The 13,052-nt window shown below is 36.6% G+C and overlaps 1 protein-coding gene across 1 annotated transcript in view; it reads right to left on the reverse strand.

Moving 5' to 3' along the window:
- Positions 1-13,052, reverse strand: part of LOC110026116 — a 48,919-nt gene that overhangs the window by 10,049 nt on the left and 25,818 nt on the right. Inside the window, exon 6 of the mRNA XM_020726918.1 lies at positions 7,618-7,709. Coding sequence (XP_020582577.1) covers positions 7,618-7,709 — 92 coding nt within the window. The remainder of the gene's footprint in view (positions 1-7,617; positions 7,710-13,052) is intronic.

The raw sequence follows: 13,052 nt of genomic DNA on the forward strand, positions 1-13,052 counted from the left end.
GACGCTCTTTTACAGTTAGCATGGTGAGCCATTATATGCATGATCCAAGGATAAGTCATATGGATGCAGTGTATCAGATTTTGAGGTGCTGAAGAGTGTACCAAGGAAGGGGTTGATCATCAGGAAGAATGGGTATGTAGGCATTGTGCAGATGACAGAAGATCCACCTCAGGATACTGCATGCTTGAAGGAGAAAATTTGGTCTCATGGAAGAGCAAAAAACAATTAGTAACGAGGTTAACAATAGAGGCAGAGTACAGGGTTGTGACCTTAGGAGTTTCCAAGATGATGTGGTTGGGAGCCTTGTTAGTTGAACTCAATCTCAAGGTGGACCAAAGAACTCAAATGAAGTTGTGGTGTGACAACAAGTAAGCAATCAACATTGCCAACAACTTGATGCAACATGATAGAACCAAAAATGTGAAGATTGACAAATTTTTCATCAAGGAAAAGTTGAATCACGAGCTATTGGAGCGAAGTCAAGTAGCCACAGAAGAGCAATTGAGTGACTACCTCACTAAAGGACTTAGTTCATTAGAATTGTCTAGATTATGTAACAAGATAGGTTTAGTGGATATCTTTTGCCCATATTAAGGGGTAAAACTGCGAATTGGACCTTATTTAGAGTCATATTGGTAAAAAAGAAATATTGAAAAAATCTAGAAGTTTATTTGTTAAACCTTGTAATACTCTATTTAAACTCATGTTATGAATGTACAGTTTAGGTTTATGAGCAATTCTTTCTTTTCATGCTTATGATCTACTTTCGTATTTTGTGTAGACATTCAATAGGCTATAACCCTATACCATTGTTCTTTTCATCGTGTACATTCATTATTAATATATTGGTGCCGTGATATTGGAGTTTAACCAAACAACTGACCTTATATTACCTCAAATAAAATTTTATGAATTGGGGAGGAGAAGAATCTTTGCCACTAGGCATTATAGTATAATAAAAGCTACTAACAACTCCATAGTATGCTTTCATGACTTATTTAAACCTCCTTAGTACCATAACTTATTCTTCTTTATGAAAAAAATTATATTTTATAATAACATGTTAACTTTTACAACCAATCTCATATGTAGCTATCCCAATGTTCATTAATGGCCTTGATCAATAAACAAGCCGTTCAAAGATATTAATGTTGGGTTGTGTCGAGCAGATGCAGTAGACAGGACACCCAGTGCATATACGCTGGGTTGTGGGCACATATGCGCCCACAATATTGGGTGTGCTCCAAAGGAGCGTCGGCCATGGGAGCATAGGCGCAAGCGCGGTTATGTTGGCGCCTAGGCACCAACTATTGAGTGCCTATGTGCCCAATTTAGGTGCAGTTTCCCGAGAGCTTGGCGCTTAGATGCCAAGTTTGGGCGCCTAAGCATCGGGGTGGTTTGCAAGCGGGATTTGGTTTTAATCCCGAATTCGTGCGACGAAAATTGATAATTTGCAATTTCTTCCTTCGGTATTCTTTGACGAGTGTCGAAGAGGAGAATTTCAATTATTCGGCGTGATTTGTGTCGGATCGGATATGGAAAATCATGGAACAAGTCCTATAAGTTTTTTTTTGTGCGTGAAAAGAAAACTTGTGTGAGTTCTTTATAAAACCTTTTGAATTTCATAGTAAAAATTTTTGGTAGTGTGACTTCGTAGTTTTTTTTTGTCTGGGGTTTTTCCATGTATATTCTCATTTGCTTTTCTGGTGGCTTTAATTGTGCTTATGTTTCAATTTTTGTTCTGATTTTTTATTGAAATGATGCGATCTCATTATTTCGCTATGTGGTTTAGTTTATAATTGATTCTAAGCCCTGATAAAGTTGAAAATTGTTTGTTGTGTAATTTTCTATCAACTGGTATCAAAATGGAATTCAATTTGAGTGGGAGCAATGGTTGAAGAAGCAAGGTTTTACGTGGAAAAGTTTAATGGGACGAGCTTTGTTTTCTGAAAGATGCAGACGAAGAATTTGTTGTAGCAGAAAAAAATTATATTTATCACTACAAGGAATTACAAAAAAGCCTAAATCTATGTCTATAGAGGAATGAGAAGTGTTGGATCGAACGACACTGGGTTTGATCAAGTTGATACTTTCCTCATCTATTGCGTTCAACATTATGAATGAGAACACTACGGTGGATCTCATGACGTAATTGGCCAAGATATAAGAAAAACCTGCTTCCAATAAGGTATTTCTGATAAATTTATTCAACATGAAAATGGTAAAAGACAATTCAGTGGCAGAACATCTCAATAACTTCAACACTATGATGAGTCAGTTGTGTTCTATAGAGATCAAGTTTGAAGATGAAGTTAGAGCACTAGTGATAATATCTTCATTGTCAGAAAGCTGGGTTGGTTGCTAACGGCGGTGAGTAATTCGTCACTGACTTAAAAGTTGAACTTCGATGATATCGTAGGTCTGATGTTGAATGACGAAGTTTGCATAAAAATTGTGAATGGTGAATCTTCAGGTTATGCATTGAATGCTGATAACAAGGGAATAAATTTGGGCAGGAATTCAGGCAGAGGCAGAGGCAGATCCAAGTCTAAGAAAGGAAAGACCAAGTCAAGCAGAGAAGAATGTTGAAACTGTGGTAAGAAGAGACATTTCAAGAAGCACTATAAAGCTCCAAGAAAAATTGGTGGTAGATGATATGAAAATAGTTTTTCTACTAATGTCTCCACTGGTGACATGCAAAATTGACTCCGTAGTGTTATGACTAGTCAGTATTGAATCCTGGATAGTGGATTCAAGTGTCTATTTTCATGTTTGCCTATTTAAAAATTACACTTTGAGTGATTTAGGAAAGTTTATTTGAGAGATAACAAGGCATGTGATATAGTGAAAAAATGTGATTTTGATATCAAATTGTCGAATGAAACGGTCTGGAAATTTACTAAAGTCAAATATGTTCCAAGTTTAAAAAGAAATCTCATCTCTGTAAGTTAGCTAACAAAGTCATGACTCGTGACAACTTTCACATGAAATTTGTGGAATGTGAATCATTTGATCTAGATTTCTGTGAAAACTTTATAAATGGCAAGCAAAAGAAAGTTTCGTTTCCAAAAGCGGGTCACGTGAAATCAAAGAAACTAAAGTTAGTACATAATGATGTATGGGGTCCTACTCCAGTTCACTCTATTGGAGGTTTTCATTGTTTTGTCACGTTCATTGATGGTCATGCGAGAAAGATATAACTTTATTTATTATGTAAAAAACCTGAAGTATTTGAAGGCTTTAAGTAGAAGGCTATGGTAGAAAATGAGACAATTTTGAATCTAAAGTGTCTCAGATCCAATAATGAAAGCAAGTACCGTGATAAGCAGTTCAGGAATTTCTGTGCTACAGAAGGGGTCAGACATAAGTTTGTTGTTGCAAGAATAACACAACAAAATTGTGTGGTCGAGTGTATGAACAGAACAATCACGGAGCGTGCAGGAGCATGAGGCTGCAAGCTGGCTTGCCAAAACAATTCTGGGAGGAAGCGGTTAACACTGTAGTTTATCTGACTAATTGTAGTCCATCAGTATCCTTGGAGGAAGGTTTACTTGAAGAAGTCTGGAGAGACAAAAAAATATGTCTATTTCATTTAAGAGTATTTGAGTGTTCTGCATATATGTATATATTGATGCAGGGTCCAGGAGCAAACTTGACTCGAAATCTGTCAAGTGCGCCTTCATTGGATATGACACAGATGAGTTTGGTTACAAGTTCTGGGATTATCAGAATAAAAAATTCATCAGTAGCAGGGACATCACTTTCAACAAAATGGAGATAAACAAAAACAGGATTAGAACTCAGGATAATCCGTTAGCTACTTCTGAAAAATGCAAATATGTGGAGATAGATAATATTGGTGATCAAAAAAATGGAGGAAGTAGTGCTCAATCAGAAGGAGCACTGAAAGTTCCTCAGCCACCTACTGCAAAAATCAAAAGATCCAACTGAGAAAAATAACTCATACAAAGGTATTCTCCTTCTTTACACTATTTGTTGCTAACTAATAGTGGTGAACCCAAGTGCTTTGAGGTGGCCACTCAAGTTGAAGATTCAAGAGAGTGGGAGCTTGCCATAGATGACGAAATGCAATCATTAGAGTTAAATCGAACTTGAGATTTGATAGTACAAACAAATCGCAAAAGAGCAATGCACAATAAGTGGGTTTACAAGCTGAAAAAAGAGTCAGACAGTAGCAAGCGCTACAAGAAAAAACAAGAAAAGACTTGTTGTGAAGGGTTTTCAACAAAAGAAATGAGTAGATTATACAGAGATCTTATCTCAAATGATGAAGATGACCACTATAAAGGTTGTGTTGAGTCTGGTAGCAGTGAAGGATCTACATCTAGAGCAGAAGATGTAAAAATAGCTTTCTTACATGGAGATTTGGAGAAAGAGCTATATATGGTGCAAATATGAGGTTACAAGGTTTCAGGCAAAGAAGGTTTGGTCTACAGATTGAAGAATAGTCTCTATAGCTTGAAGCAGACCCCAAGACAGTGATACTGGTGGTTTCACAAGTTCATTTCAGATAATGGGTATATGAAGTGTCAGACAGACCACCGTTGCTTCATTAAACGTTTGGGTTAACTGTTATATTTTTCTTCTTTTGTATGTGGATGACGTGAGAACCAGTTATCAAATGAGTTTAAGATAAAAGGATTTAGGTCTAACCAAGAAGATCATCGGGATAAGAATCAACCGGAAGATGAGTGCATGAACACTAAAGTTGTTTCGGGAAGAGTATGTAGAGAAGATCTTACAGAGGCTCAACATGAGTGAGGTGAAACTAATTAGCACTCCCTTAGGTAGTCATTTCAAACTATCTAAGAAGTCATCGCCTAACTCTGAAGCAGAGCAAGCACAGATTGAGAGAACTTCATATCTTTCGGCAGTTGGAAGTTTGATGTATGTGATGATTTGTATCAGACCAAACATCTTATATGCAGGTACATGGGGACTCCAGACAGACATCATTGGGAGACGGTAAAGTGAATTCTCAAATATTTGGGGGAACAGTCAAACAGGGCACGGGCACTTTGCTATGGAAGTACAGTGATCAGTTTTACAGGTTTTTTTAGATTCAAATCTGGCAGGAGATGTGAATAGTAGAAGAAGTACAACGAGATATATCTTCACATTGCCATGGAAGTGCAAAGATCAGTTGAGTTTCCAGGTGGCAGAGATTGTTGCATTTTCAACTATGGAGGCCTGATATGTTGTTATCATTAATGCTAGCAAGGAGGAGATATAGTTATAGAATTTCATGGTGAAATCAAGCAAGGAGCAGGGAATTGGAAATTCTACAATGATAGTATGAGTGTGACCCATCTTGCTAAAAATGTTGTTTTTCATGTCAAGACGAAACACATCCAGCTGAGGTATCATTCATTTGATCTCTTGTAGAAGATGTCCATTTATTTTTGGAAAAGATATACAGCTAAAAATCCTGCGGATATGTTAACAAATGTGGTAACTATTGAGAAACTAAAGCTATGCTTGCCTTCAGTTGGGTTTCATCTATGGTACGTGACCACAGCACGTGACTATAAAGGTGGTTCAGATGGAGGTGCAAGTACATAGAACTGGTGCACGGTGCAATCGTCTCCAAATGGGAGAGGAGACTGTTGGGTTGTGTGGAGCCGACACAGCAAACAACACACCAGGCGCAGATGCGCCCAAAATTGGGCGTGCTATAGAGCAGTCGGCGCATAGAGGGCATATGCGCCCATATAGGCACATACACAGTTATGTTGGCGCCTATGCGCCCAATTTAGGTGCAGCTTCCCGAGAGTTTGGTTCTTAGCGCCAAGTTTGGCGTCTATGCGCCAAAGGCGGTTTGCGAGTGGGATTTGGTTTTTATCCCAAATTCAAGCACAAAAGCTGATGATTTGCTATTTCTTCCTTCAATATTCTTTGACGAGCATCCCTGTGAATGTGAGGAGTGTCAAAGAAGTGGATTATGTGATTTGCTGTGATTTTTTACGTCGGATCGAAAATAGAAGATTGTGGAGTGAGTTCTGTAAGTTTTACTTTTGTGTGAAGAGAAAACTTGTATGAGTTCTTTGTAAAACCTTCTGAATTTCATAGTGGGAATTTCTGATGGTGTGGCTCCATGGTTGTTTTTTCCCGTTCTCAGGTTTTTTCATTAAATTATCATTTGTTTTTTTTTTATTGTGCTTCTGTTCCGATTTTTTATCGAATTGGTGTAAACCCGTTATTTCGCGATTTGGTTTAGTTTCTAATTGATTCTAAGCCCCGATAAAGTTGAGAATTATTCATTGTGTGATTTCCTATCAATTAATAGGGTATATTTTGCTTGATAATCATCATTATACATTTATTCTTATAGCATGCTTTCACAGTAATTTAATCAGATCATTTTAAAACTTCAGAAAAGGGTCTACGCTGAAACTTCATTCAGCTTTTATTGTCTAATCTCATGGATCAAAATCCTTTCAGTATTTCTCTAAACACCCAATCTGTCATCACCAATAGTCCAAATAGCGAATATTGTCAACTGGAAAAGGCCTTCCTCACTAACAAGGGGCTAAATGCATGGACTTAAATATATGTCAATTGCAACCGTTGAAAAAGCATTTTTCTAAACAAGCATTTGAATTGACATTTCAGACCTCCCTTAATTCATTTAAACAATTAGCTTGAATGACATCGTTGAAATTCCACAACTTCATCCAATTTGTGAATAAAACGAAGATCATTTATTACAACAGGATTTTGATTCTGATAAGAGCATTCAAAGTGACTCCTGACAAATAAAATATTTAATATTCTTAAAATTGAAAAGGATAAAAATCGGAAGAAGAATATTTACGGCCACTCTCCAATGTTAACTACATTCCAGTCTAGATGATCCAAATGATCATTATATTATCCGCTTGTATTTCTCTTTTTTACTCAGGCACTCTGTCAAATGCCCTTTTGTACTCTTATCATATCTAGTTAACAAAACTCTAATTTGTTTAAAAAAAACTGGAATTATAGAAGTATATTAAATAATGATTTTAAAGGATGTATTTATTTGGTTTTACTATATAAAATAAACGTCTACTTCTTAAAGCTTTTGAAGAAGTAAACCAAGCATTTGAAAAGAGACTAGCTATATATGACATAAAAGAAGAATTTTTTATTAAAATACAATATATAAAATACCATTTTATCCTCATATTAGATTTTGTAAGCATTTCAAGAAGACGTAAATTCCTAAGATACTCTCAATTTAAATACCATTCATTAACCTTAAGTCTTTAACTTTAATTTCAGTTATATTAACTGGTGGGACAATTTTGTTCCACCCCAATCCCCAACCAAAAAAACGTAGTCGTACAACTATTTTGGCTCAGGCCTCTTTTTAAAATTAAATAATATTCACCCTCTCTTTTCCAACATCTAAGCATCCGGACAAATATGAAAGAAGATAAAAAGGTCATTCATAGGAATTTGGTCAAAAACCAGGCTAAATTTTTCAAAGCAATAGAGGTAGCAGATGACGCACATGCACCAAAGCAATAGAGGTAGAAGATGTATCATTCACAGCTACTTTACTGTTTTACTGCATTAAAGGAAAATTCCACATGAGAAACTCAAGAAGCAAACCTTACGGTATTCATCCTGTAATAGTAAAAGTTTCCCCATTGTTGGGATGCCCACTGTTGGTGTTTTGCAACGAATTGCTGGCGGGCCCATTCCTAAAGCAAATGATAGTATTGTTACATATATATTAATGCAAAATCTATCAAGAAAAACCATAGCAATCAATTGTTGTTTAAGTACTTCAAATGCAATTGAGAAGGTACAGCTTATATCAACTCAAAATGAAATACTATAATAATGATTTTTTACTCCAAAAATAATCATGACAAGAAAATGTCTATGGGCAATTTTATATGGAAGTTATTGAAAATTAACTCTAAGCAATGAAAATATATTTATTTTATTTTTATTTATCTTGAAAAGACATTTATTCCAAAAAAATGACAAGTGATTTGGCTTTTAAATTAATACTCGACAAATAATCATAATAAAAAAATGTTTATGAACAATGTTTTAAGGCATTTAATGAAAATTTACTCGAAGCAATGAAAGATATTCATATTGGACCTATTTATCTTCAAAAGACATTTAATCTGAATGCATGAAAATAGAATTGGCGTCTTAATTAAAGTTGTATTGGTGTAGTATCCGGTAAAATTAGTAGTTGGAGCATCACCAAAAAGTTTCAAATGATAGTAAATTATATCACGACATTTCAACAATCAATAGTATCAGAATGTTAAGATAATGAGGGCTATCCATAGCCGTCATTAATATGCAAATTTTCTTTTATTTGTAATTATTTGCTTTCTTATTTGCCTTTATTATGTTTTTATTTCTTTCCTATTTCCCTTTATTCTGTTTTTTTTCGTTCTTTATGAGCGCCCCTTGTAATAGGGTTTATATAACCCCTCTTTCTATCAACAAAACATGTTGCTCTACTCCAATATTTCAACATGATATCAAAGCTGGGATCTAAATCAAGATCCTAACCACCATCAGCCGTCCCTGCAGGTCTCCCGCAAGAACTGTTAGTCTTCAATTCCAGCGGAAACCTGCAGCCGCCAGCCCTCCTCTGTTGTCCCCTACAACCGCCAGCCCTCCTCTGTTGTCCCCTACAACCGCCAGCCTCCTTGGCAACCTCCAGCCTCCTCCATGCAGGTGCAGATTCTCCCGGAAGCCGTCCCTGCAAGTCCTCACTGCTGTTTTTTTCTCTGGCAGCCGGTATCTTCTGCAGTTGTCCAGATTACCTGTTTTATGTATCTGATGACCGATGACCTACAGCTAAATTCCGGCAACGCCACGAAATCCCAACAAAATTTATTTTGGCTCAATCGGAATCATAGCGGACTTCAGCACTGAGCCATCCTCAGAAAATGTTCTTGATTCCACCAGATATTCAACTCCTACCTCTGTTCCCGTACAAACCGGAGGACCAGAAACCAACATGAATTTTTTAATCACAATTCACAAACTAAACGACATCAACTTTCTCCAATGGTACCAGGAGGTGTCCTTATTCATCAAAGGACGCAAAAAATTCAGTCACCACACAAGCATGATCCGTGAAACTCCAAAAAACTGACTCGCCATATGGAGCTTAGGAAATGGATAACTCCATGGTCATGTCGTGGCTGATCAACTCCATGGAACCGTCGATTGGTCGTTCATTACATGTTCCTCCTTTCAACTAATGCCCTTTGAAAGGTTGTCCATGATAACTACTCGGATGTAAGAAATTTCAGCCAACTATATGAGATATCTAAGAAAATTTGGGAAACAAAACACGAGTCAAAAACAACGACCCAGAACTATAATGAACTTGTTGCACTATGGATGAAATGCTACCTGTACTACGACTACACTTAGGAATCTCTGGTCAAACAATCCCTCTTCCAGAAGATTGCAGAAAAGTATCGTATGTTCCAATTCTTGTCTGGCCTTAACAAAGACCTAGACGAAGTCTGGGGCCGTATTCTTGGTCTGGATCCTCTTCCTTCTTCTTGCGCTGCTTTCACCGAAATTCATTTAGAAGAAAGCAGGAGACTTTGTCATGCTCGACACTTCTACTCTTTCAGACGAATCGTCTGCCTTGATCTCAATAGTGCTAAGCCCACGTCCATGCCACCTCGGACCAGTCACCCCACTTGTGATTACTGTCACAAACCCAACTACACTTGGGACAAGAGTTGGAAACTTCACGATAAGCCAACATATAAACCTTCGGCCAAATTCTCTGCTTCTAAGGGTCTCAAGACAACGGCCGAGCCTACCTCGGCTCAACCGACTCCTACCCGGAGCATTCTGGAATCCTCAGAATCCTTGAAAAATGAGATGGAGCAATTGATCAAGCTACTTAGAGCCAATCAAGCCTTTTTGGGTTTGTCGACCTCCCACGTCCAACAAGGTACTCTTCTTATGGCTCTCACAGCTTATTCCTCCTCTAGTACGTTGATTATTGATTCAGGTGTCACATATCACATGACTGGATGCTCGCAAACTTTCTCAACTTACTATCTGTGATTCAGAAAAGATACAGTCAGAATTGTCGATGGTCCATGTAGCTCTATTGCTGGTAAATAGTCCATTGTACTAACAACCAATCTAACTCTGAAGTCTACTTTACATGTTCCTCAGTTATAATGTGACTTGTTATCAATTAGCAAGTTGACAAATTATATTGATTACTTGGCTAATTTCTCTTTTGATGATTGTCTTTTTCAGAATCATCGTTTAGGGAGAATGATTAGAACTGTTTAGAGAGTAGTTAGACTCTACTACTTCCAAGAGAAGAGTACAGAGAGTGAGGACACACCTCTCAGAAGTTGTCGCTTATCTTGAATCATTGAAGATCTCATTATGTTGTTACATTGTCGTTTAGGTCAACCAAATTTCCAATATTTAAAAAAGTTGTATCCTTCAATATTTTCTAATAAAAATTCTTCTAATTTTAATTGTGAGACATGTCAGTTAGTCAAATATTATCGGGTTCATAATCCACCCACACTTACACACCTTTCACTCATTTCTCTCTCATTCACAGTGACTTATGGGGACCATCTCGCACTCTTAGCTACACAAATAAACGGTGGTTCCTAACCTTGATTGATGACCACACTCGAATGATGTGAGTCAACATTTAAAAAAATAAACCGGAGGTTGTTTTCACCTTCCAAAACTTCTACAATTTTTTAACTCAATTCAAAACTCCTATACAGATCCTTCGGATCAACAATAGTTGTGAGTTCTTCAACTCTATTTTAGGAGAATTCTTGGCGAGCAAAGACATCCTCCACCATAGATCGTACGGACACTCCTCAACAAACTGGGACATTCAAGAGAAAAAACCATCACTTCCTCGAAGTTGCGTGCTCCATTATGTTTCAATTCAATGACCCGAAACGTTTTTGGAACGATGTCATTCTCACTGTCATTTATCCCATAAATAGAGTCCCCTCTAAAATTCACAAGTTCTGAACCCCCTCAGCGATCTTAATGTCTTGCTTCCCTACCAATCATATCTTCTCTACATTAGACCCCAAGATTTTTTAGTGCACTCCCATTTTCGGAACACTGTCCCAAATCGGAGTAAATTTGATCCCAGATTCATAAAATGTACTCTTCTTGCTTAACCAGAGTAGTGCGGAAGCTGAATTCCGATCAATGTCTTTGGGGATCTATGAAGCCCTTTGGTTACACATCATGTTCCATGAACTTCGTATGTCACCCTCCGTCCCACTGCAGCTATTCTATGATAATAAGACCGCCATCAGTATTGCTCACAATCCAGTCCAACATGATCGTACCAAACATGTGAAGATTGACAGACATTTCATTAAGAAAAAGATGGTCCTGGGAAATTTGTGTTCCTTTTATGCCCTTAAATGGTCAACTAGCAGCTATCCTCACCGAGAATTTTCATCATCCTTTGTTCGATGACTTCAAATTCAATTTGAACATGATTGACGTCTACGGTTCAAATTAAGGGGAGTATTAGGTTTATTAGATTTATTGGCTTTTTATAGCCCTCCTATTTATTAATTACCCTTATTTTGCATTATGTGTTCCTTTTTATAGTTATTCTGATTTTATTTCTTTGATTCTGTTTTTATTTCTTTCCTTAATTGAGTCCATTGTGAGGGTTTAAATGCCCTCTTTGTATCAATAAGAACTATGTTGCTCCAGTCACAAATATAACATAGGTGATATCATTTGAAAAATGCAATGCATCAATAGAATTCAAGCAATTAATAAACTTAGTACTCCAGTCACAATTCAATCAAACCATCATTTTTTAACTTTAAGATTGGAGCATAGCAAAAATTAAGATTACGGGCTTCAGAAATTCGCACTTGACTCTTTTAAGAGTTATGGTTTTAGAATAAATTTTCAAAATACACATTGGATTGTAAATAAAATACTAACAAAGAATGCACCCTCATTTTGTGAGAATTTTAAGATATAACAACAAATTTTACATGGGCTCAAGCCCCTATGAGACCAAAAAAAATTGTTATATATTTTTTAATGCTAGTGGCAAAGGCCTATATACAATTTTTACAGCATGTTATGCTTGAAAATCCCAAGCCATGCTAACCTAATCACCAGCCATGCACTTTTTTCAAGCATGATGAGAAAGCTTATCGCACCCCTACTATGACGAGGATGTTAGAAAGTTGTCAAAATTAATACTAAATAAACTAAATGGATAAATTTAAAATGATTTATTAAATACAAAAGATGAATGAGACATAAATTTACAACTGAAAATGAGAATAGAATTTTTTACTAAAAAATTCATGTGTAATGCTTGCCACTTTGAAATAAACAAAAAAAAAACATAACAATATACTTAAAAGAAATTGGCTTTGAATGCAATTATAGCTATTGGAATTGCATGCCTCCAATAGTTGTAGTTCACGTCAGTAAACTTGTAAGTTAGTTTTATGTCACACTCCCCCATCTTCAAGAATAACTGGCAAGCAAACCATGGGAAAGGAAGATTCTACAAAAGACTAGATATAGAGAGCAATCCAAGGGACTCTAGAAGACTCCACCACATTCTAGAAAAAGTTAGAAGGAAAAGCTTCAAAGATAACTCAAGAACAACCTAAAAAGGTCGAGGGCCATGTATGTAAGAGAATGGTGTAGAACTATTTAGAAGATAGCATATTCTAATGTAATCTAGAAAGTTTTTTTATGCTTAGGAAGGACTATAAATAAAAGTCCCTAACCTCATTTGTGTTCATACATGGTCCAACCAAAATTATCAAGCATTCAAGTGTTGTAATCACTCTTTCTTAGTGAAGTGTTTTTTTTCCAATATTTCTCTCTATTTCTCTTTTTAGAGTGTTTTGTGATTACAAGTTCAAATGTTGTGAGGGTTAGATTGATTTAGCACCAAGGAAGAGCGCTAAAGCCGCATGGGTGACTTGAGATCAGTTAGTCCGTGATAATTGATATCAGAGTCTCGATTCGAAGGCATGGCAAAGAGCGTC

This window comes from Phalaenopsis equestris, unplaced genomic scaffold (assembly GCF_001263595.1).
Source record: "Phalaenopsis equestris unplaced genomic scaffold, ASM126359v1 Scaffold000352, whole genome shotgun sequence".
In the NCBI taxonomy this organism is placed as follows: Eukaryota; Viridiplantae; Streptophyta; class Magnoliopsida; order Asparagales; family Orchidaceae; genus Phalaenopsis; species Phalaenopsis equestris.